This window comes from Erythrolamprus reginae, chromosome 2 (assembly GCF_031021105.1).
Source record: "Erythrolamprus reginae isolate rEryReg1 chromosome 2, rEryReg1.hap1, whole genome shotgun sequence".
In the NCBI taxonomy this organism is placed as follows: Eukaryota; Metazoa; Chordata; class Lepidosauria; order Squamata; family Dipsadidae; genus Erythrolamprus; species Erythrolamprus reginae.
Genome location: NC_091951.1, coordinates 88,624,021 through 88,647,500, shown reverse-complemented (window position 1 = coordinate 88,647,500; position 23,480 = coordinate 88,624,021). Strand labels below are relative to the sequence as shown.

General features: G+C 42.0%; 1 protein-coding gene across 1 annotated transcript in view; it reads left to right on the top strand.

The window, feature by feature from the left end:
* SHISA5 (shisa family member 5) overlaps positions 1 to 23,480 on the top strand; it is a 52,757-nt gene that overhangs the window by 3,715 nt on the left and 25,562 nt on the right. Inside the window, exons 2-3 of the mRNA XM_070738616.1 lie at positions 15,900 to 16,047; positions 20,901 to 20,969. Coding sequence (XP_070594717.1) covers positions 15,900 to 16,047; positions 20,901 to 20,969 — 217 coding nt within the window. The remainder of the gene's footprint in view (positions 1 to 15,899; positions 16,048 to 20,900; positions 20,970 to 23,480) is intronic.

Sequence of the window (23,480 nt, the reverse complement as noted above, 5' to 3'; positions counted from 1 at the left end):
CTATTTTCCATATTTTATTTTTCCATTATATTAATTTTCTCATTATCCATCATCTTTTGAAATTCTATCATTTATTGACTTTTTAGTTAGCCTTTTATCTCTCTCGAATTTTGTAGCTCTTTTTAATATATTTGTGTCTAATGAACATTCTCTTCTGGGTACCCTTTGTCATTTACTTCCTTTTTCTCTTCCTCTTTTTCTTTCCCTTTAAATCTCTCTTTTTTAGAAAAAAAGTTTTTCTTTAGTCTCTCTATTCTATTTTATACTTTTGAGTTATCTAATTGATTTCTACTTATTAATCCTTTCTCTTCTTTATTTTTAGCTTATTGCATCTCATTTTGATTTTCCCCTTCCACTGCTTCTTCTAATTTCTCATCTACTTCCTGAATATCATGTTGCTCTTCCGCCCCCCCCCATTGTTGCATTCTACATTCATTTCTCTGCTTTAGACAATCCTCTGTCTCCTTATTGTTCTTTAAAGACTCTCACACACTTTTTAATATCAAGAATATTTCTTCATAGGCCTCTATCATCCCCTATAAATCCATTTTATAACAATTTTTTTAACAATTACTCAGTATATTTCTATAATTCCAACTTGTCAATATTTAAAAACTCCTTTTTAATAACATTTCATCAATCCCATAATTATGGTATACTGTACCTTCAAAAGCCAGTCTTTAAAATTCTTTAGTGATTTATAGCCTTATAGTTTTCCAATTATATACAGTATCTTCCTAATTGTCCAAATTTTAAAGTCTTATTTAACTTTCCTTCTTTTCTCTTCTATCACTTTTCTTCTTTTGTCTCAGAGACAAAACTCAAAGCCTGTTGGCCAAAGGAATGCTTGTGGGGTGCTTAGATTGGCCCATGGGGCCATCCTGGAAACAGTGAAAGACTGGCCCATGGTGCCTCTGCCAGCAAAAATGGAGCCTGGGAGGGCCGCACGTGGAGTTCCAATTTTGCTGGTCTGCAGAATGCCATCACAGCCAAAAATGAACGTCAAGCTGGCCATGCCTGTCCTGGCCATATTTCTCCCCCTACCCCCAAGGTCAAACAATCCTGATACGGTCCTCAATGAAATTGAGTTTGATACCATTGTTGTAGACCAATATTAAAATAATGAAGCAAAATTAACCAATTAGAGTGCTTCTGTATATACATAGGAAAAGATAACAGTAAGACGAGTTGCCATACATCTAATGAACTACTTGAATAAACATTCTACTCTAAATTATCAAAACTTGCAGACTATTAGTGAGAATGTGGTTACACAGAGTGCTATTGTAAAATATTACACAAATATTGACCCACCTAGATCATATCTATGGAGGAAGAGTCCCTCAAGAGAATATTATAAAGTCTGTGCAAGTCAATATATACTATAATTGGATGCAAACAAGTGGTTCCCAAGAGTTCCTACTCTACCAGTGCCTACTCTTTCTGAAAAAACAGCTTTTAAAATTCTTTTCTTTCTTCTTTCTTTCTTTCTTCTTTCTTTCTTTATTCTTTATTGGCCAAGTGTGATTGCACACACAAGGAATTTTTGTCTTTTTAAATTCTATAGTACAGTAGAAGAAAATTGCTGTGGATAAAATGCTAAACTTCATTAGATGAAAGCCCTGCTAGAATTGTGAACAGTAAGTGCTTAAAACCTACTATGCTGCCTCAAAGTGAGTCTTAGGGGTTGTTCCTGGGAGGGATGAGTGCCAGGAGTGTACTCCCAACAGGAACACCCAAAGTGGGGAAGTAATCCCAGCTAAAGCAAACAGACATTTCTATTGGGCTGCAGCAAATAGGAAGATGTTGGGTGTTGATGATTACTCTGGGGTCAACAGCAAAGTCATAATTTCATACTGTGAAAAGTGCTGTGGTAAACTGCTCCTGGATTTTATTTATTGATCATTTTTCCTACGCCACCCATCTTCTCCAAGAGATTCTGAGTGGTTTAAATAAATACAAACTCTTAAAATAGAATTACAAAGTTAAAAGTGAGCTATTAAAAAGTTAAAGAGGGGGAGAGAAAACTGTCAGGTTACCAATCGCCGCCAGAGTTGCATATCCCTCTTGGACCCTCTAAGGCAGGGGTGGGCAATTAATTTTGCCATAGAGCCGCATGAGAAATTGGGATGGTTTTAGAGGGCCGGACTAATATAATTAACTCAGTTCTACGCAATACTGTATATTATTGGGTAGAACGGAGTTAATTATATTATAATTATAAATAATTGTATTATATATTTATATTTATATTTATATTTATATTTATATTTATATTTATATTTATATTTATATTTATATTTATATTCATATTCATATTCATATTCATATTCATATTCTATTATACGTATTATATTGAACACCCAGTTCTTATCTAGAAAAGTTGGACCGACCTCTGCGGGCCGGTCACAGACAGTGAGTGGGCTGCATCCGGCCCTTGGGCCGCATCTTGCCTAGGTCTGCTCTAAGGCAATGGTTCTCAACCTGGGGGTCAGGACCCCTTTGGGTGTTGAATGACCATTTCACAGGGATCGCCTAAGACCATGGAAAAAGACAAATTTCCCATGGTGTTAGGAAATAAAGCTTCTATTCTGGCACCTTGGGACATATTTTTACAATCCGTCCAATCAGGCATTTACAGTGGGGGTGTCCCTATGAACTTCCTGCCAATCAGCTTAAAGCTCTGTTGGGAGAATTGGCACTAGACTTATGGCTGGGGGTCATCACAACATGAGGTACTGTATTAAGGGGTTGCAACATTAGAAAGTTGAGAACCACTGCTCTAAGGGGTCTTTTACCAATGTGTGGACAGTATAGATGATATATGTTCTGTCTGGGTTCCCCCAGATGCCAACACCAACTAAAAAGAGTATCCAGACACGCTGATAAAAAGCAAAGTCATTTTATATCTTTGAAAACAAACACAGATAACAAAAACTGTTCTTACAAACTGGAATGCTATGAAGCTTCACAGAAGAGTCACGACGGCCAGACAATACAACAGGCTTCTTGCTGGCACACACACCACTGTAGATAATAAAACCCACGCCTCCCCCAAGTTTTCAGCCTTCGAGGCCACAAGCCAGAATCAGAGACGCCAAGGATCGAAGCAAGGTCACAGGACTCCCAAAAGATAACTCTCCACAATACAGGAAGGGCGGGCCTGCCTTTTCAACCTTTCTGAGGAGAACCATCTAATGATTCCAGGCTACTCGCTGGGGAGAGCTCCCCCCCGGGGGTCTCAGGCTGTTCTCCCTCCTCCTCGTCCTGACATTCCTCTTCCCCGTCTGCCTGGTCCTCCTCCTCCTCCTCCTGTTCCTCGTCCTCCTCCTCTGAGCATGGAGCCGGCAGAGTTCCAGCCGTTCCCTGAGGAGCCTCAGACTGAATCACAACAATATAGTAACAGTTGATTTCATTAAGAACGAGCAGAATATAAATGCTGTTTGTGTCGAGGCTAGATTAAGCCTTTGGGACATCCAGTTGCTAATGTTGCCATTTAGAGAAAAGAAAATCCAAAGCTTTAAAGACAGAATCAGAGCAGGGGCAAGAAATGTAAGAAGCAGTGCAGAAGTTGACATGTTTTATGATTAAAGCCAATCTGAAAATGACAGAAAGTGCAAACCGAATATGCTGCTAGTGGCTGGAGAGTTTGATGGAAATATTAAAGAGGGTAAGTGGTTAAATTGCACAATCTGGTAAACAAAAATATACCAGAATGACTTAACAGTTTCAGCCAATCTAATTATTATTATTTTATTGCTAAGGCTGTTTTCAAGCAAGCAAGTAATACCTGGATATATCCACATTGCCAGATGAAATACACATAGATTAGAATAATTATATTGTTGCTATCAGGAAGTGGAGCTCATCAGCTACACCGGCAAAGGTGTGGGGAAGGCTTACAATGATAAAGGTCATGAAATGCTTCTGTGCAAGTTCCAAGTTAAGCTAAAGAACAACTCAGCGATTTCTTTTATTAGTTCCGTGGGATCCATCTGAAGGATTCCTCCAATTATTTCTGCTTGTAGATCTTCATCTTTTTCTTCTGTTATGTTCTGAAATCTTAAACCGTAGGATGCTCGATGTGTAATTGATTCATCGTATTTTTTGTTGACAGAATCAGATCTGTCTTCAAAATAATCCATTCTTTTTTCTATTTTTCCAGTTCTTTCCTCTACTGCCTTTACTTTTTCTTCATTCTCCGTACTGAAGGAGCGGGTCCAGCAGTCACATGGGTTGCTCATGTCCAATCCGGTGGAACTGAGCCTAGTATTAAAAAAGCTTGCCGGATCCGCCCCTTCCCCAGAATTCGCTCAGTTCGCATATCCTGCGGTTGTATTGTGATAGCTCGTTCAACATTCTAACACCTTCCCTTCGTTCCTTTTCTTCAAAAGTAGTAAGATTTGTTTTATCATTATTATTTACTTGCACCAATAGCGCCAGCCGTTTGCGGCTCGGCTTTTTTCCTTTGGAGAAGTTGCGGTTTCGTTTCCCCCCGGCGGTTTTGCCGGTTACGATTCCTGCGGCCGCTTGTGGATTCTTCTAATCCTTTGGCCTGGAGGTCCTGGTGCAAGTATTAATCTATTGAATTATTGATTATTTATTGTATACAATATATTTAAGGGCTTAAGAAATACCTCCTGCGGAGTGAGACGCCTTCTAGTCTCCTGGACTTAGTCGATCGCTTCCCCTTTAAGAAATTTACGGGGCGATTTTTTCGGCGCGAAGGCCTTCGCGCCCTTTTTAAATCTAGGCCTCTCGTGTTGGCCTCCTGCCAGCCGCGTAGGCCTCAGTCCACCGCGTGGATCCCGGAGCGGGCCTTGGGGGTCCCAGGCTAAATTCTCCACCGGCTAAGCCTCCAACCAGAGTGCCTTGGTTTACTTAATTATAAAGTTTAGGGAGGCTGGCCCCGCTGGATTTGGGGGCACGAACTCTGGGTTTGCCCAGATTGTCCTCAAGTTTCAGCAGCTTCGAGGCCTCGAAGCAGGATCCATTCCTCTTGGGAAGTCCTTGAAATTCTTCTCCTTATTATTCAGTTATTGGCTCAGCCTTGTCTTCTGTTAATTGTCAGACTATGGCTACCTTTCCCAAGAGAGGCACAACTAAAGGTCCCAGAGAGGCCAGGCCTACAGGCGATGAGATTACTAGTATCCCCCAGGCCTCTTCCTCCTCTTCTCCAGGGGCCCGCCCCTCGACCAAGGTCACCAGGGCCGAGAAGAGAAGGGACCTAGCCCTACAAAAAATCCATGACAAATCAGCAAAACGTTTGAAAGTGCAGGCCCAAGTAATCAGTAGTCAAGACCCACCAGAGGCTTCTAGTCTTCCTCCTTCTGGGGTCCCTGTGTTATCTCTGGATGAGCCAAACCTAGACAGACCCCAACCTAACCTATGGGGCATAGGTCCAGAGGAACCAGATATTATTGAAGATTCCCCCCAGCCAGGATCCTCCCAGGCCTTTAGGGATTCTTCTGCCATTTCTGCTGATATTTCCAGCTTACCTCCTGAGTTCCAGTCTATTTTTGCTGTGTTGTCCAAAGCCATTGATGCCAAACTCTCCACCATCAATGAGCTTCCCTTACCTCTTCCTCCTTCTCGCTCCTCCCGCCCCTTGGGTTCTCCCCCAGCGGTCAGAGCTCCTATTCAGGATGATTCAGATTCCTCCCAGGATGAATATGAGGATATAGAGGATGATGAGGATGCTTTTCAAGGCCTATCAGATGATGAGGAATCCCAAATAAAGGTTCCTCCTCCAATTACTATTTTTCCTTCTCAATTATTCAAATCTCTCCTCCTCAAAGCTAGAATTTCTACGGGATTAGCGGCCCAGGAGAAACAAGCCTCCACTTCCACTGATCCCCCGGAGGAGAATTTACCTTACTTCACAGAGGAACAGGAGGATAACGAGGTAATTCCTATGCCTAAGTTGTTTAAAGATGCTTTACTGAAACAGTGGGAATTTCCAGCCTCTGGCCTTAATCCCTCCACCAAGGACAGAAAGTTGTACAAACTTTCCTCTTCCTATGAAGAGCTTCTATCCTTTCCCAAACCGGATGAACCTGTCAAGATTCTTCACTCGGCAGCGGCTGTGCCAGGCGAGGCGGAGGAAGTCCTCCGCCCAGAGGACAAGCGCATTGAGCAAATGCTCAAAAGAGGATTCACCGCTGATTCCTGGGCCACTAAAAGCTCTGCAGCGGCTTCCTTTTTCTCCAGAGCCATGCTGCTGTGGCTTCGCCAACTTCAACAGCATATTCCTCCCGATGATTTGAGAGGTCAACAAGACTTCAACAAGGTCTTTGCAGCTGCCCAGTACGTGGCTGATGCCACCTTGCAATCTACTAGATTTTCTGCTAAGTCTATTGCAGCTTCTACTACGGCAAGAAGACTCCTATGGATTCGCCCTTGGCAAGCGGGAGTTCGCCAAAAGTGGCAGTTATCCCAGGGTCCCTTAAAGCGCGACCTTCTCTTCGGTGATCTTCTGGATCCACTCCTCACGGAAACCACGGACAAGAAGAAAGTTTTGGGTCCAACCACTAAAAAGGCTACCAAAACGCAGTCCTTTCGTCGCCCAGGGCGCCAGCAAGATCAAGCGGCTTCCTACCAGAGATCTCCAGGTCAGTATTCCCCCCGCTTTCGTTCCCAAGGTAGGAACTCCAGGGGTAGAGGGTTTCGCTTCCAAAGGGGAGCTTCCTCTAACAGGGCTTCAAAAAAACCTAGATGGTAATCTTACCTCTATTCCCATAGGGGGTCGCCTAGCTCATTTCGCCTCTAATTGGCGTCTCACCTCCAAGGACCCTTGGGTCATTGACACTGTTCAAACAGGCCTTCTTTTAGAATTTATTTCTCCTCCCCCTAAACGTTTTATTTCCTGCCCTTCTCCCAGGTCATCCTCAGATTGTAACCGTATGGAGGAGGCCATTTCTCATCTATTGTCCATCAGAGCCATTCAACCGGTCCCTTCCGGTCAGAAGGGCCTAGGTTTTTACTCCATCCTATTTATGGTTCCAAAGTCCTCCGGAGGTTGGAGAGCTATTTTGGATTTAAAGAAACTAAATTTATTCATCAAATATAGGAAGTTTAAGATGCACTCCTTGTCTTCTATTTTGGCCGCCATTCACTCGGGAGATTTCATGGTCTCCTTAGACCTCACTGAGGCCTACCTTCACATTCCTATAGCCAAATGCCACAGAAAATTTTTACGTTTTTCCTTTCAAGGCAGGCATTTCCAGTATAGGGCGATGCCATTTGGCCTTTCCTCGGCCCCTCGGGTCTTTACAAAGCTCTTGGGGTCCCTGGCGGCCTATATCAGGGCGTTTCCCATCCACATTTTATGTTATCTTGATGATATTTTGATTCATGGGAACTCCCTAGAGAAAGTGAAAACAGACCTTTCTGTCACCATGTCAGTCCTTCAGGACCATGGATTTTCCATCAACTTTGATAAAAGCCACCTCCAACCTTCCACATCCATTTCTCACCTGGGATCCATTATTGATTCAGAATCCTCCCAGGTTTTTCTCTCTCCCGAGAGAAAACTCAGTATAGTGGAGTTAATTTCTAGCATTTTATCTAATTCTTCAGTTTCCATAGTCACTCTATCTTCCCTTTTGGGGAAGATGGTGTCATGCATAGGCATCATCCCCTGGGCTCGCCTTCATGCTAGGGAACTCCAGTGGCTCCTGTTACCTTTTCAGAGATCAGGGCACAGCAACTCAAATCGACGCATTGTCATCCCACTGAGTGTTCGCAGATCCTTCAAGTGGTGGAAGTCTCCGGCCATGGACAGAGGATCCCCGTTCAGGTGCCCGGATCAATTTGTCATCACCACAGATGCCAGTCTATCGGGATGGGGCGCCCACGCCCAGGGGATGATAGCCCAGGGCACGTGGTCCCCGGAGGAAGCTTCCAGGCCAATCAATTGGCTAGAGTTAAGAGCCGTTTCCCTGGCTCTGAAGCATTTCTCTCCTCGCATTCCCAACCGGCACGTTCTCATTCTCACCGACAACATTGCCACGAAAAGCCATATTTGCAGACAGGGGGGCACGAGATCCAAGGCTCTCATGAGGGAGGCCCTCAAGTTGGGCCTTTGGGCGGAAAAACATCTCCAGTCGCTCCTAGCCGATCACATCTCGGGGAGTCTCAACGTCCAGGCGGATTGGCTATCCCGGGCAACGATAGACCCAGGAGAGTGGAACCTCCATCAAGACCTGTTCCATCAAATCACCCTCAGATTCGGCCTACCAATCCTGGATCTCTTCGCGACCAATGCGAACGCCCAACTCCCTCGCTTCTATTCCAGATTTCCATCCCCGGGAGCGGAAGCAATCAATGCCCTCCGGAGTCCATGGCCTCCAGGCCTACTCTACGCATTTCCTCCAATTCCAATCCTCCCGGACGTGATTCACAAGGTCCTCACCGAGAGGGCCCGAGTAATCCTAATCGCCCCTCACTGGCCCCGCCGGCCCTGGTTCGCGGATCTCCAACAGCTGTCCGTCCAGGACCCTTGGCGACTCCCCGTTTCGGGGGATATGCTGCGGCAGGGGGCCTCTTTCCATCCAGACCCGGAGTGGTTCCACCTCACCGCCTGGCTGTTATCAGGAGAGATTTAGAACTGCGTGGTCATGACCCCGATTCAGTGGAGGTCATTTTAAAGGCCAGAAGGGGTTCGACCAATCGAATCTACGACCACACGTGGTCCAAGTTTCACCAGTGGTGTCTACAGGAAGGTCTCTCCCCTCTGTGCATCCCCATACACAGAATAATTTCCTTCCTTATGCAAGGCTTCCATAAAGGACTTTCCACCAGCACCCTCCGGCGTCATCTGGCAGCCATTTCATCTGTCCTAGGAGGTCCCCGCAGACAGCCTCTCCGATCCTTCCCTGAAGTTCAGGAATTCCTCAAGGGCATAGCCAATCTCAGACCTTCCAAGGTCCACAGGTACCCATCCTGGGATTTGCCACGGGTTCTCCATTCCCTCACGCAGGCACCATACGAACCCCTAAAATCGGCGTCCCTCAGGTACCTATCCTTTAAGGTAGCATTCCTGGTGGCTATTACCTCTGCCCGACGCATTTCGGAGCTGGCTGCCCTCTCAATCAGGCAGGACCTTTGCCAATTCCATCAGGACAAGGTAGTCTTGCGACTGGACCCCACCTTCTTACCCAAGGTCAGTTCCATGTTCCACAGATCTCAGGATATTGTCCTACCTTCCTTCTGCCTCCAACGAGACCATCCCTTGGCAATTAGATGGCACACCCTGGATCTCACCAGAGCGCTGAGAATCTATATCCAACGCACAGGACCCTTTCGGAGGTCAGAAGCACTTTTTGTAGCCTATCATCCCAGAGTCATGGGGGCCAAAGTGTCTTCAACAGTAATAGGCTGTTGGATCAGAGGGACTATATCTAAGGCCTATGAGTCGGCCTCCCTCTCAGTTCCAAGGAACATCACAGCGCATTCCACCAGGAGCGCAGCCACCTCGGCCGCTTGGGCGACTCAAGCCCCGTTGGAGGAGGTCTGCAAAGCAGCCACTTGGGCCTCGCCAAATTCCTTCATCAGGCACTACAAGATTGATTCTTACGCTTCAGCGGACGCTGCCTTCGGCAGAAGGGTACTCCAATCCGTTATCTCACACGATAGCAAGCTAATCCCACCCTAGGGACCATCTATTGGGTATGTCCCATGTGACTGCTGGACCCGCTCCTTCAGTACGGAGAATAGGCGTTGATTGCTTACCTGAACGCCTCTTCTCGTACGGTGAGCGGGTACAGCAGTCACTTCCCGCCCTTGTATGTGTCTTCTTTACCTTTCTATATCTTTCTTCCTCTAACAATGAGAGTTGAACACTACAGAGCTTCACAACTGAGCCTAGTCTATGGATTCGCGAATTCTGGGGAAGGGGCGGATCCGGCAAGCTTTTTTAATACTAGGCTCAGTTCCACCGGATTGGACATGAGCAACCCATGTGACTGCTGTACCCGCTCACCGTACGAGAAGAGGCGTTCAGGTAAGCAATCAACGCCTATTTTCTTTCAAGGTCTGTTGTATTTCTTTCATTTGCTCCTTCATCTCTCCTGTATCTGCTTTCAATTCGTCTATTTCTGCTTTTAAACCTTCACGTTGTTGATTTGCATCATCTTGGGATTTTAGCATAAAGTCTTTCATTGCATTCAATGTCTCCTGTATTGTTACAAGGGTAGGCTGCGGTTGTGCTTTCTCTTTCTCCTTCTCTTTGGCAAGCATGGTTGCAGTGGTGCTTTGATGTACAGGAGATGGCTGAGGGGATACTTGAGGGGATGCAGCAGACGTTAATGTTGTGCATACCATTTTTCAAGGCATTGTAGAAGAGCTTGGCTAGTCAGTAATGGTTAAAAAAAGCAGGTGGTGTGTTATAGCATCTTTTTGGTCAAACAGATTTTATGGAAAAGAATTCAAGCTTTGTTGTGGATAATTCATAACTCTAGGCTAGAGGTCTCTAAACCTGCCAACTTTAAGACTTGGGGACTTTAACTCCCAGAATTCCCCAGCCAGCAGAGAATGTCCATAGCACTGCAGTTTTTCAGTAATATTGTGTTTCAAGAAAAGATAAATAGAAAAGCTAAACTTCCAAAAGCGAATACATCCGAGACAGCCTTCTGTCACATGAATCCCAGCGACCAGTCAGCTCCCACAGGGTTGGCCTTCTCCAGGTCACGTCAGTTAGACCAGTGTTTCCCATTCGCTGGCTGGGGAATTCTGGGAGTTGAAGTCCAGATATCTTCAAGTTGCCAAGGTTGGGAAACACTGAATTAGACAATGTCATAATAATAATAATAATAATGATGATGATGATAATAATAATAATAATAATATTTATTAGATTTGTATGCCGCCCCTCTCCGAGGACTCGGGGCGGCTCACAACAACATAAAAAGTGTACAAATCCAATTTTAAAAGTACAATTTAAAACCCTTATAATAAAATAAAATAATCACACAACCCAATCAAACCATACACCAACCTTGGCAATTGGGGTGTGTGTTAATTTCCCCATGCCTGGTGGCAAAGATGAGTTTTTAATAACTTATGAAAGGCGAGGAGGGTGGGGGCAGTCCTAATCTCTGAGGGGAATTGGTTCCAGAGGGCCGGGGATGCCACAGAGAAGGCTCTTCCCCTGGTTCCCGCCAGACGACATTGTTTAGTCGACAGGACCCAGAGAAGGCCAACTCTGTGGGACCTAATCGGCCGCTGGGATTCGTGCGGCAGAAGACGGTCTCTGAGGTATTCTGGTCCGATGCCATATGGCGGGACCCAGGGGGAAAGCCTTCTCTGGGGGGGCCCCCATCCTTTGGAATCAACTCCCCCCAGAGATTTGTATTGCCCCCACCCTCCTTGCCTTCTGTAAGAATCTGAAGACTCATTTATGCCGCCAGGCCTGGGGCCATTAAATCCTTGCCCCCTAGTCAATGAGTGTGTTGGGAGACTGTTGAGTGAAAGGAATGATTGGTTTTTTATGATTTTTTAAGATTGTAATTAATTAATTAGATTTAAGGTTATTGTACACTGTTTATTATATGTTGTGAGCTGCCCCAAGTCCTCAGAGAGGGGCAGCATAGAAATCAAATAAACAAACAAACAAACAAACAAACAAACTGTGTGATAGAAAGTTCAGATTTAACCAGTAATGAAGGCATTTCTCCATATTCTGGCCTGCATCAATTCATTTTCTCTTCTGTATGGAGTGCTGCATTACAGAGAAACCAAAAATATCAAGCAACTTTTTCAGAAAAAATTGAATTTATAGAAATTTAAAAAAAATATAAAATAGGGATCTGGCTGAATCCTACAGATTGTACCAGTGCCGTGATCTCGGTTTTTAGAATTGCTGAAAGATGTTCTGTAAATATGGAAAAGTAAAAGGAAATGATAAAAGATTAGCTGTTTTATATGCTTATAAAGCACAGGGGAAGTTTTAGAAGGGTTTATGTTTAGGAATTTCACTGGCTAGACTTTAAGGAATGAGCCATATATAAACAAGTCAAAACTTTCATTTCTCTTCTTAAGCCAGTGGGGTATAGGAAGAACTATTGTGTCAACTGCATGTAGCAGTTTTGCTGCAAGTTATTAATTTTGGAAGATGGTGTTCTTGAGTTAAATTCCTAACTGTTGACTTGATACAAACTTGAATAGTGGGACAAGAATGTTTTCTTATCTAACTCCTTTTTTAGGGACTATTTCTGGAATATGTTCTGCTGCACTGCGTTTACACTCAGGTTGGTGTTACCTTGTGTTTGTTTTTATTAAATTTATAGACCACCCATCTCACTGTTTGTTTGACAGTGAAATTGGTGGCATATAAATTTAATAAGGCTAGGCAGTTTACAGCATCATAAAAACAATAATATAGAAACATTAAAACTAAAGATTGATAGGCAGGCAACGATATTGATAAGCAGACATCATATATAAATATATTATATTTGTGCCAGAGACTTTCTGTAGATATTAAAACAAGAGTGGCTTAAAGACTAAAGAGAAAAGGCTATTTTAGAGCTTGCTAATACAGCGTATTAATCTGACAGTTATGGTTAATTGGCTTGTCATCCTGAAAATTGGTGTAATCTTGGTGAAGCCTTTCACTTAGAATACAACAGTTGATTTATTATAAGTGAAGAAGTGAGAATTGGTCAAAATGGTTTTGTATCTGTTTGGAAGGGATCAAATCCATCAATGAGGGTTTTTCTTTTAGGTTTCAGTTGCCTAATCAACTTGGCAACCAGTCAGTTTCAAAAATGTACAATCTGGTAACTGGTAACCACAATTTTAGTCGAGTGTAACATGGGCCTTCTCCCATATTCAACCGTCAACATTGTTCTTCTTAAATACCGTATTTTTTAGAATACAGTGGTACCTCTATTTAAGAACTTAATTCATTCTGTGACCAGGTTCTTAAGTAGAAAAGTTTGTAAGTAGAAGCAATTTTCCCCATAGGAATCAATGTAAAAGCAAATAATGCGTGCAAACCCATTAGGAAAGAAATAAAAGCTCGGAATTTGGGAAGGAGGAGGAGGAAGAAGAGGAGGAGGACAGTCACTGCCGAAGGAAAAAGGTGAGGTGAGGGGAATCAAAAAAATCCAAAACTTTAAGGCTTAAAAAATAAAAAAATAAAAAAATGTAAAAAGAGGGACTCTGAGACGGCGAGGAGGAGCACGCACCTCCTATACACCCGGCACGAGGCTGTCTCCCATACACTGCGCCAGAGAGAGAAACCCAGGGGGAATGGCAAGGAACTGACCGTGCCTTAGTGCCGCTCTCAAATTTCCTGGGCTTGGGTTCTTAAGTAGAAAACGATTCTTAAGTAGAGGCAAAAAAATCTTGAACACCCGGTTCTTATCTAGAGGCATTCTTAAGTAGAGGTACCGCTGTATAAGAAGCACTCTTTTACCCCCCAAAAGGGAGTGAAAATTTGAGTGTGTCCAACATAGGATAGAACTTTCCATTTGCATGACTGATTGCTAAGTCTTGGTAAAAGAGTGGCAAATTTAGGAAGCCAGTGTTTCCAGAGCCATGAATAATTCCTGGATCATTCCCAATCAAAGGCATATCCTTACACTTTTCAATGACTCTTTGGGTTTCCTTGGAACTTAGCTTGGTAATCAAAGAATCTGAAAAATATTTTCAAAGCCGTCAATCTTGTCACAACTCTTTTGTTCATAGCAATAGCATAGCATTTAGACTTATATACTGCTTCACAGTCCTTTACAGCCCTCTCTAAGCGGTTTACAGAGAATAAGCATATTGCCCCCAACAATCTGGGTCCTCATTTTACGGACCTTGGAAGGATGGAAAGCTGAGTCAGCCTTGAGCCTACTGAGATTCGATCTGTCAAACTGCTGGCAGCCAGTGATCAGCAGAAGTAGCTTGTAGTACTGCACTCTAACCACTGCGCCACCGAGGCTCTGTTCGGGCTAAGAAGGAAAGTGATTAAGCCAAACCAAACACCTCATCTGGTTGAGGTTGTCTCCGACTATCTTTTGTCTCTGCTGTCTTTTGTTATTACTCTTGATTATCTTTTCTGTCACCCATTTATCAGGACTACTAGTGCTAGCACTTCTTATTCATTAGGGCAGAAATTCCTATGATAGGAGAAACAAACTCCATCTCTCCTCATCATCTCTAGAAATCAGAATAGACATTGGAGTCCTACCTGATACTCCTCTTTTCATCCGGTGGAACAAGCATTCAGGATTGGGTAGTCCCTGACCAATCAGCTGGAGGATCATAGAAACATAGAAACATAGAAGACTGACGGCAGAAAAAGACCTCATGGTCCATCTAGTCTGCCCTTATACTATTTTCTGTATTTTATCTTAGGATGGATTTTATCCCAGGCATGTTTAAATTCAGTTACTGTGGATTTACCAACCACGTCTACTGGAAGTTTGTTCCAAGGATCTACTACTCTTTCAGTAAAATAATATTTTCTCATGTTGCTTTTGATCTTTCCCCCAACTAACTTCAGATTGTGTCCCCTTGTTCTTGTGTTCACTTTCCTCTTAAAAACACTTCCCTCCTGAACCTTATTTAACCCTTTGACATATTTAAATGTTTCGATCATGTCCCCCCTTTTCCTTCTGTCCTCCAGACTATACAGATCGAGTCAGTCTTATTTGAATAACCCCTAGGATCCGCCCTGTGGCTCCCAGATCTTACAAATTCGAAGACTGTGTGGCAACTCAGTATTTAGATCACTGACTAAGTGGACTCCCTCTCTTGTGGTTAATTAGTCATAAAGTTAGGGGAAATCAAGGAAGGTTAGACAAAAAATGTAAAAAGGAAATTAGAATAAGGGTGGCTGCCCCGGCTCTCTGGAACCAACTACCCCCTGAGATCTGGACTGCCTCCACTCTGTTGGCCTTCTGGAAAGCATTGAAGACCTGGCTTTTCCAGCAGGCTTGGGGGCCATTGATCTCACAATTTTATAAGGTCCAGCCTTGAATGATATGTATGTATGTGATTTTTTAAAACCTTTTTTCTTAATCTTTTATGATATTTTAAATGTATTTTATATCCCGTTGTAAGCGGCACAGAATTCTTCGGGATTTGGGTGGCATAGAAATACAATAAATAAATAAATAATTTTTCTCTTTAAGTGGAATGTATTAAATTATTCATGAATAATTAACTGTTTGTTTATGTTTTGGTTTGATTTCTTTCCTGTTTTTTATTTAATTTTTATTTTATTTATTTTATTTAAGAACACAAGGTAGTGATTTCTTTAAATGCTAGGTTCAAATATTTTTTGTCCTAGCAAATATTCCTTTGAAGAAGCTTCAGATCATTTGCCCAGAACTCCTCTTTCATTATTTGATTATAATTAATAATTAGGAAACATACAGTTCCACCTGAAGCAATGCTTCACTCTTTCTGCAGGGCCAGGCCACAGGTTAAGAATCAGCATATCCACTTAGAAAATACTCAACATTTGATGTGTAACTGATAGAATTGGTTGGCAATGAAGTCCAACCCCGTGGAATATACAGGTCAAAGTGAAAACAACTCAAATAATGGCTTTCTAACTTCTGCCTGAACACATTCATCAATAATAGCATTCTACACATCACCCACAGTCAAGTCTTGTGAGATGGGCAATTATTTAAATTTGATGAATAAATAAACACTTCTCCCTCAGCAAATTGCTCTTATTCCAATAAGGGAATTTGTTTTCCTGAAACTTCATACCATTATTTTGTATCTTACCATTTGAGATTTTAAAAAAATAGGTTTTGACTTTCTGCTGTGTCATGATATTTCAGGTATATGAAGAATGTAGCCATATTCCTTTCAGTTGTCTTCCCCCCCCCCCCCAAAAAAAACACTAAATATGATATGGTAAAATAACCTTCTGCTTTGATTATTTTCAGGTTCCTGTGAACAATGTGAGGCTTACGAAGATTCTAATGGACATTGGCATCCACAGCAATTTTGCTCAGAATTTTGTTGTGGGACCTGCACTAATCGTTATTGTTGCTCAGACCCCTTTGATTTTCAGTTTCTCTGTCCCTTGGAAAGGTATGATTGCACAAGGGTTAGGGTGTTGTGAGGTTGTTTAAGATATGTTGTACATATCAATTCTGGAGAGGATACTGAAATTAGAACAGAAGTCTTCAAACTTGACAACTTTAAGACTGGTGGACTTCTGGCTGGAGAATTCTGGGAGTTGGAGTCCTCCAGTCTTAAAGTTGCCAAGTTTGGAGACCCATGAGAGCAACATAAGTCCATGTTCTGCCTTTGCTGCCTGTTTCTCTTGTTCATTCCCAGCCCAAGAGTACAATAGCAAAAGGCTTAGTGCTGCTGTCTGTCCATCTGTCTGTCCTTTCTCTATTTCAGTGTTTTTAAAGTGTGGCAACTTCTAGATTCTAGATCCCAGAATTCCCCACTCAGAAACCCCAGCCTGGCTTAGCGGCTGAAGAATTCTGGGAGTTAAAATCCACACATCTTAAAAGTTTCCAAAATTGGAAAATATCACCTTATCCTATCAAAGATAACTCTCCGAAAACAGCTAAATGTCTATAGAGATTCTCAGTCATCCAGGTCCTTGTTGTCCCAGAAGTGCTTTTTCAAAAGTACATTGGGCTTTCTTTGTTTTCCTTACGGGAAAAACAAAGAAAGTCAAGTTTGACTTTTGAAAAAACACACATTTGGGTCTCCGAAAACAGAACAAACTGGGCCATATTTGGCAGATGAGAACCTGGCCAAAAAAATTTAAAAAGACTTTTCAAAGATAAACCATGGTTACAGAGAAAACACATTCCAGGAAAATAAATAAATACTACAATATGCTCCCTTCAATATGCTCCCTTATTATAGTACAAAAAATAGGCAACTGATTGGAAAACATTGCTGGACCCTTGTTTAAAGTACTCCTCCCTATTTGAACCACAAGCGTTAAATAGAGCTCCCCTCCTGGGTTTGGCCCTGTGGCACATGTTATAGCCAGGTCTAGTTGTGGGCTTTGCCCAGTGAAGGGCTCCCAATGTTTTGACTTATGTGGCTTATGAAGGACGCCCTGCATTTTCTTTCAACGTCTTTCAGTGCAAATTGGGTGCTCTGGGGTGGAGCTCCATTTTCACTATCCCACTGTATTTCCCCCCAGTCTGGGCAGTAGCCCACCCCTGGCTTTGCCTAAATAAGGCTGGTTGAGTAACACCGAGAGCTGAATTATTGTGCTAAATTTATATTTACCAACAAAGAAATAAAGGTAGACTAGTATTTCAAACTGTTTAGATCTATAGTTCTATGCTAGTATCTTTTTATTTCTTTGTCAGTAAATATAAATTTAACAGGAAAAAAATTGGTTGTGAAAGCAAGTGCCTGCAATTGGGGCTGAAAAGGTGAAAGTTGAAGCAATATGCTCCCTCCCATATTTGGGTAGACATGGTTGCCCTGATTTAAAACAAAAAACAAAAAAACGCTTAATCTGGGAGCTGAAGTTTGCTCAACTAAAAGTTGCCGAAGTTGAGAAACACAAACTTAAAGTAACTAACCATGCCAGTTGCATCTATTTTTGGGTTTAATGCCATGCCCTTAGTTTACATCAGAATTGGAGTTGAAGAGAAACTTTTATTTGGCCCGTAATACAATTCTTATATCATGTGATACCCTTAGTGGCATGTCTGTACTGAATCCAAATCCTTTTCCAGACTGCATCTTCCCATGCAATTCTATACAAACCTAAGTACAAAGGTCCCCAGTTTTTTTGAGCTGGTGGAGATATTTTGAGAATACGTTGCATGTTCTCTCAGAAAATGAACATTGTGGAGACTTGACCTGCTGCAGACCTTACTGTAGATTTACCAGAATGTTACCTGCCATCCCACTATTTCCCTACTTTTTTTAGTCGTAATATGGATATACAGATGAAACTCGAAAAATTAGAATATCTTGCAAAAGTTCATTTCTTTCAGTAACACAACTTAAAAGATGAAACTAATATATGAGAGAGACTCATTTCATACAAAGCAAGATAGTTCAAGCCATGATTTCTCATAATTATGATGATTATGGGGTACAGCTCATGAAAACCCCAAATCCACCATCTCAGAAAATTAGAATATTGCATGCAATCAATAAAACAAGGAGGAGCTAGATAATTGATCTTCTGAGCTGTCTGCCACACTCTCCTCCTCCCTGTCACTCATGTCTTCTTGGTCAGAGGAGCCTTCATCAGCAGATTCCACTGGGGGCAAAACAGGCCTGCAGCATGTGGATGTTTCCCCCACATCCACAGTCCTTGGGGCAGGAGCTGGGCCAGAGCTAACCACAACAGATTGTACATAGAACAATATTGGAGCTCTGAAAAGCATAAGCATACATATGTACTTAGTACTTGGTTTGGACCCCTTTTGCAGCAATTACTGCCTCAATGCAACATGGCATGGAAGCTATCAGCCTGTGACACTGCCGAGGTGTTATGGAAGACCAGGATGCTTCAATGGCGGCCTTTAGCTCTTCTGCATTGTCTCTCATCTTTCTCTTGACAGTGCTCCCTAGATTCTATATGGGGTTCAGGTCAGACGAGTTTGCTGCCCAATCAAGCACAGTGATCCCATGGTCATCGAGCCAGGTTTTGGTGCTTTTGGCAGTCTGCGCAGTTGTCAAGTTCTGCTGGAAAATGAAGTCAGCATCCCCATAAAGCTCGTCTGCGGAAGGAAGCAGGAAATGCTCCAAAATCTCCTGGTAGACGGCTATGTTGACTCTGGACTTAATAAAATACAGTGGACCAACACCAGCAGATGACATGGCTCCCCATATAAACACAGGCTGTGTAAACTTCACACTGGACTTCAAGCATCTTGCAGTTTGTGCCTCTCCATTTTTCCTTCATACTCTGGGTCCTTGGTTTCCAGATACGATGCAAAAGTTGCTCTCATCAGAAAAGAGGACTTTGGATCACTGAGCAACAGACCAGGTCTGGGTTTTTTTAGCCTCTGACCTTGTTTGTTGTTCAGAAGTGGCTTGAAAAGAACAATATGACATTTGAAGCCCATGTCCAGAATCCATCTGTTTGTGATGGCTCTTGATGCACTGACTCCAGCCTCAGTCCACTCCTTGTGAAAGTCCCCAACACTTTTAAATGGCCTTTTCCTGACAATCCTCTCCATGCTGCAGTCATGCCTGCTGCTTGTGCACCTTTTTCTTCCACCCATTCCCCTTCCATATAGCTTTCTATTAATGTTCTTTAATACAGCACTTTGAGAACATCCAACTTTGTTTGCAGTTACCTTTTGAGGCTTTCCCACCACATGGAGGGTGTCAGTGATGGTTTTCTGCAGAACTGTCAGGTCAGGAGTCTTTCCCATGATTGTGATTTAAATGGACTAAGAGACCATTTAAAGGCTCAAGAACTCTTTGCAGGTGTTATGGTTTAATTAGCTGATTAGAGTGGGACACTTTGTGTCTGGAATATTGCACCTTTTCACAATATTCTAATTTTCTGAGATTGTGGATTTGGGGTTTTTCATGAGCTGTACCCCATAATCATCACAATTATGACAAATCACGGCTTGAACTATCTCGTTTTGCATATAATGAGTCTCTCTAATATATTTGTTTCACCTTTTAAGTTGCATTACTGAAATAAATGAACTTTTTATTATTTATTATTATTATAACTATTTATTTATTAGATTTGAATGCCACTCCTCTCCGTAGACTTGGGGCGGCATACAAATCTAATAAATAATAATAATAATAATAATAATAATAATAATAATAATAATAATAATTGTGATGATTATGGGGTACAGCTCATGAAAAACCCCAAATCCACAATCTCAGAAAATTAGAATATTGTGAAAAGGTGCAATAACTATCTTGTTTTGCATATAAATGAGTCTCTCTAATATATTTGTTTCACCTTTTAAGTTGCATTACTGAAATAAATGAACTTTTTATTATTTATTATTATTATTATTTATTAGATTTGTATGCTGCCCCTCTCCGTAGATTCGGGGCGGCTCACAGCAATAGTAAAAAACAATATACAATAACAAATCTAATAATTAAAATTTCTTTTGCACGATATTTTAATTTTTTGAGTTTCACCTGTATTTTATTTTCAAAGAAAGCTTAGTTGGGGCTCAAGAATTTCTGGAAGTGAAATTCTATTGGAAACTGGAACATTGCTTTATAACAGGGGTCCCCAAACTTGGCAACTTTAAGATTTGTAGACTTCCATTCCCAGAATTTTCCAGCCAGCATATCTGGGTGAAGAATTCTGACAATTGAAGTCCACAAGTCTTAAAGTTGCCAAGTTTGAAAACCTCTGCTTTACAAGATCCCCTTACTGTAGTAGTATTTACAGGAAGCACAATTTAACATTGTAAAATGTGAAAAGAATTGGCATTAGGCAACATTGTTACAAATAATTATGTCAGTGACTCTGGCTTAATATGGGATGACACTTATTCTTTTTTATCTTGGAATCACAGAATTGGACGGTAGCATTTGGGCCATCAAATTCTGTGCGATAATTCAAATTAAAGTATCTCAGTTGTGTGCTTCTCTTTCTTTCAATGAAATAAAGTCTTGGTTTGATACATTAGATTTTTTTTTTTTTTGGATGTCACTTCGTGTTTAACAAGTTTTCCTGCACACAACACTTTTTACATTAATTACACAACTGCAAAAGTGATGTAAATCAATGCAAGTGATATTAATCTGGATTTCACTAAAGCTTGTTTCTTTCCATTTTGTTTCTTTAATTGCTTCTAAGGACTGTAGTCAGTCATCTTGAGCATTATCAGGATGTAAGTTAACACTGGTAGTTATATAGCATTTCTCATCTTTTATTTAAAAAGAGCAACTTAAAATTGTTTTGTTTAATCTTTTAAAATGTTTTCTTTTTAATCTTGTCATTACAGTCCATCTTTCAAGCCTGAACCATTCAAGATGGACCCAGATTTTGAAGATATGTATATGGCTGATTACAGGTACACACATATAAAAATCCCATGGAATTAGAAATGAAATACCCAGTATTATCTACATATGCTGATGATAATCCTTTCACCAATCTAAAGCGAAAACGTAAGAGACTGTGAAACTAACCACTCTAACATAACAGCCACTGTAACACTGTAAGGACAATGACTACAGACTTAAACGATAGAAAAGGTAGGAGCTACTGAACTAAAAGAATCGGCTGAAGCAGTTTGCTGTGTACTTGCACTTTGAGAGGGAGCTGTGTAGCCTTGCCTAGGTCACTTGGGCACTCTGCAATTCTGCCATTTTTAAGAGATATGCAGGTTAGTCCTCAAAATATGTCTAGCCACTTTATGATCATTCGAAGACAAATTGCCCCCAACATACCTACAACTGTGTTTCAGAATTACATTCGCTGCAGAACCCTGCAGTCATTAATCATCACAATTGACCACAGTCTGCAGCAAACCCCACTCCCCTCCACCCCACCCTTCTCTATCCTGCCCTGATGGGACCTGCAGCACTGGGGCCTCCTCCCCATGCCACCTGGAAATAACAATCATTTTCAGCACTTGAAAAATCACAACTGCTTTTGGAGCTTTCTGCCTTGAGCAGCTAGTCAAATTTCCTGTGTTTCTCCAAAATAAGACCGGGTCTTTTATATATTGATATTCATACACACACATACACAGTATTTTTCTTTTTCTGTGTGTGTGTGTGTGTGTGTGTGTGTAACATATTTTTGCTGATAATGAAAAGGAAGGGAGACTAGTATAGATCTATTTTGAGCTTATTATGCTCTCATCTGCTGTTCTGCTGGCGTGTCTCAACCGCCCGTAATTACAGGGTAATTAGTCCAGGAAGACACACACCACACGATAAAAGGAAAACCCAAAAGTTTTTATAAACAGAAAAATAGAAACAGCTCCCTGTTTAAATGTCAACGGGGTTTTCTGGTACACGCAAGGCACAGGTTAAATACAGTCCAATTGCTCACCCAATAACTGGGAAATTGAGTCCAATTCTAAAGTCCAGAGAGCCCACACACACAATCTTGAAGAGCAAAAACCATGATCTTGATGAAACAATGAATCAGATAAACTGCCTTGAAGCTAAAACACCAGGCTGTGCTTTTATCTGTAGCACTAATTACAGCAGCCCCACCCAACCGCAGGTGGCCTCATTTTCTCTTGTAATAATCCTTCAGTTGTTGTCTCCTATGCATCACTCTACGCATGCGTGGATGTGTCATTAATTCTTGTTCAGAATCCAGGGATGATACAGATGACTGATCTCCTGGGCTGTCTGCCAAACTCCCCTCTTCCCTGTCACTCACGCTTCCTTGGTCAGAGGAGACAGATTCTACTGGAAGCAAAACAGGCCTGCAGCATGTGGATGTCTCCCCCACATCCACCTCCACATTGCTTGGGGCAGGAGCTGGGCCAGAGCTAACCACAACATCTGCTAGCCACCCTTACTGGGATTTGAACCTGCGGGGTCTACCTTGTAAGGCGGTAGCTTTAATCTCTAGACTACAGGCTCTTCTCCTCTCAGCTTGTACCAGGGAAGAGTTATATGTGTTTTGTTTTTTCTGTTGAATCACCCTAGTATACTCAAATATGGGAGGGACACTCAGCTTTCTTTCTGCCTATCAGCCCCTCCAGGGGCTATATACAAGGCAGATAATTTTTTTTTATAGACGACAAACTATATTCCATATGTGTAGTTTATTTTTGCTGATAATGAAAAGGAAGATTTAATTCCTTCCTTTTCATCCCTTCCTTTTCATTATCAGCAAAAATATGCTACATACGTACATGCATACATACACACACACACATGCATACATACACATATTTATGTATTTATGTATTTATGTATGTATGTATGTATGTATGTATGTATGTATGTATTTATTTATTTATTTATTTATTTATTTATTTATTTATTTATTTATTTATTTGAGTTGAAAGGGACCTTACAGGTCATCTAGTCCAACCCCTTGCTCAAGCAGGAATCCCTACACGTCCCCAGCCAGATGGCAGTCCAGTCTCTTCTTGAAAACTTCCAGAGGTGGGGCATTCACAACCTCCGCTGGCAGGCCGTTCCACTAGTTATCACTCTGACCATCAGGACGTTCTTCCTTATCTCCAGGTTGAATCTCTCCTTGGTCAGCTTCCAACCGTTGTTCCTCGTCCGGCCCTCTGGTGCCCTCGAAAATAGTGTGACACCCTCCTTTCCGGGGCAACCCCTTAAGTACCTGTATACAGCTATCATGTCCCCCACGGCCCTTCTTTTTACTAGACTATCCATACCCAGTTCCAGCAACCTCTCTTCGTATGGCCTGGTCTCTAGTCCCCTTATCATTTTAGTTGCTCTTTTCTGCACCCTTTCCAGAGTCTCTATGTCTCTTTTGAAGTGTGGTGACCAGAACTGGATGCAATACTCCAGGTGCGGTCTGACCAGGGCGTAGTAGAGTGGTATTATTACCTCTCTAGTCTTGGAGTGTATTATTATTA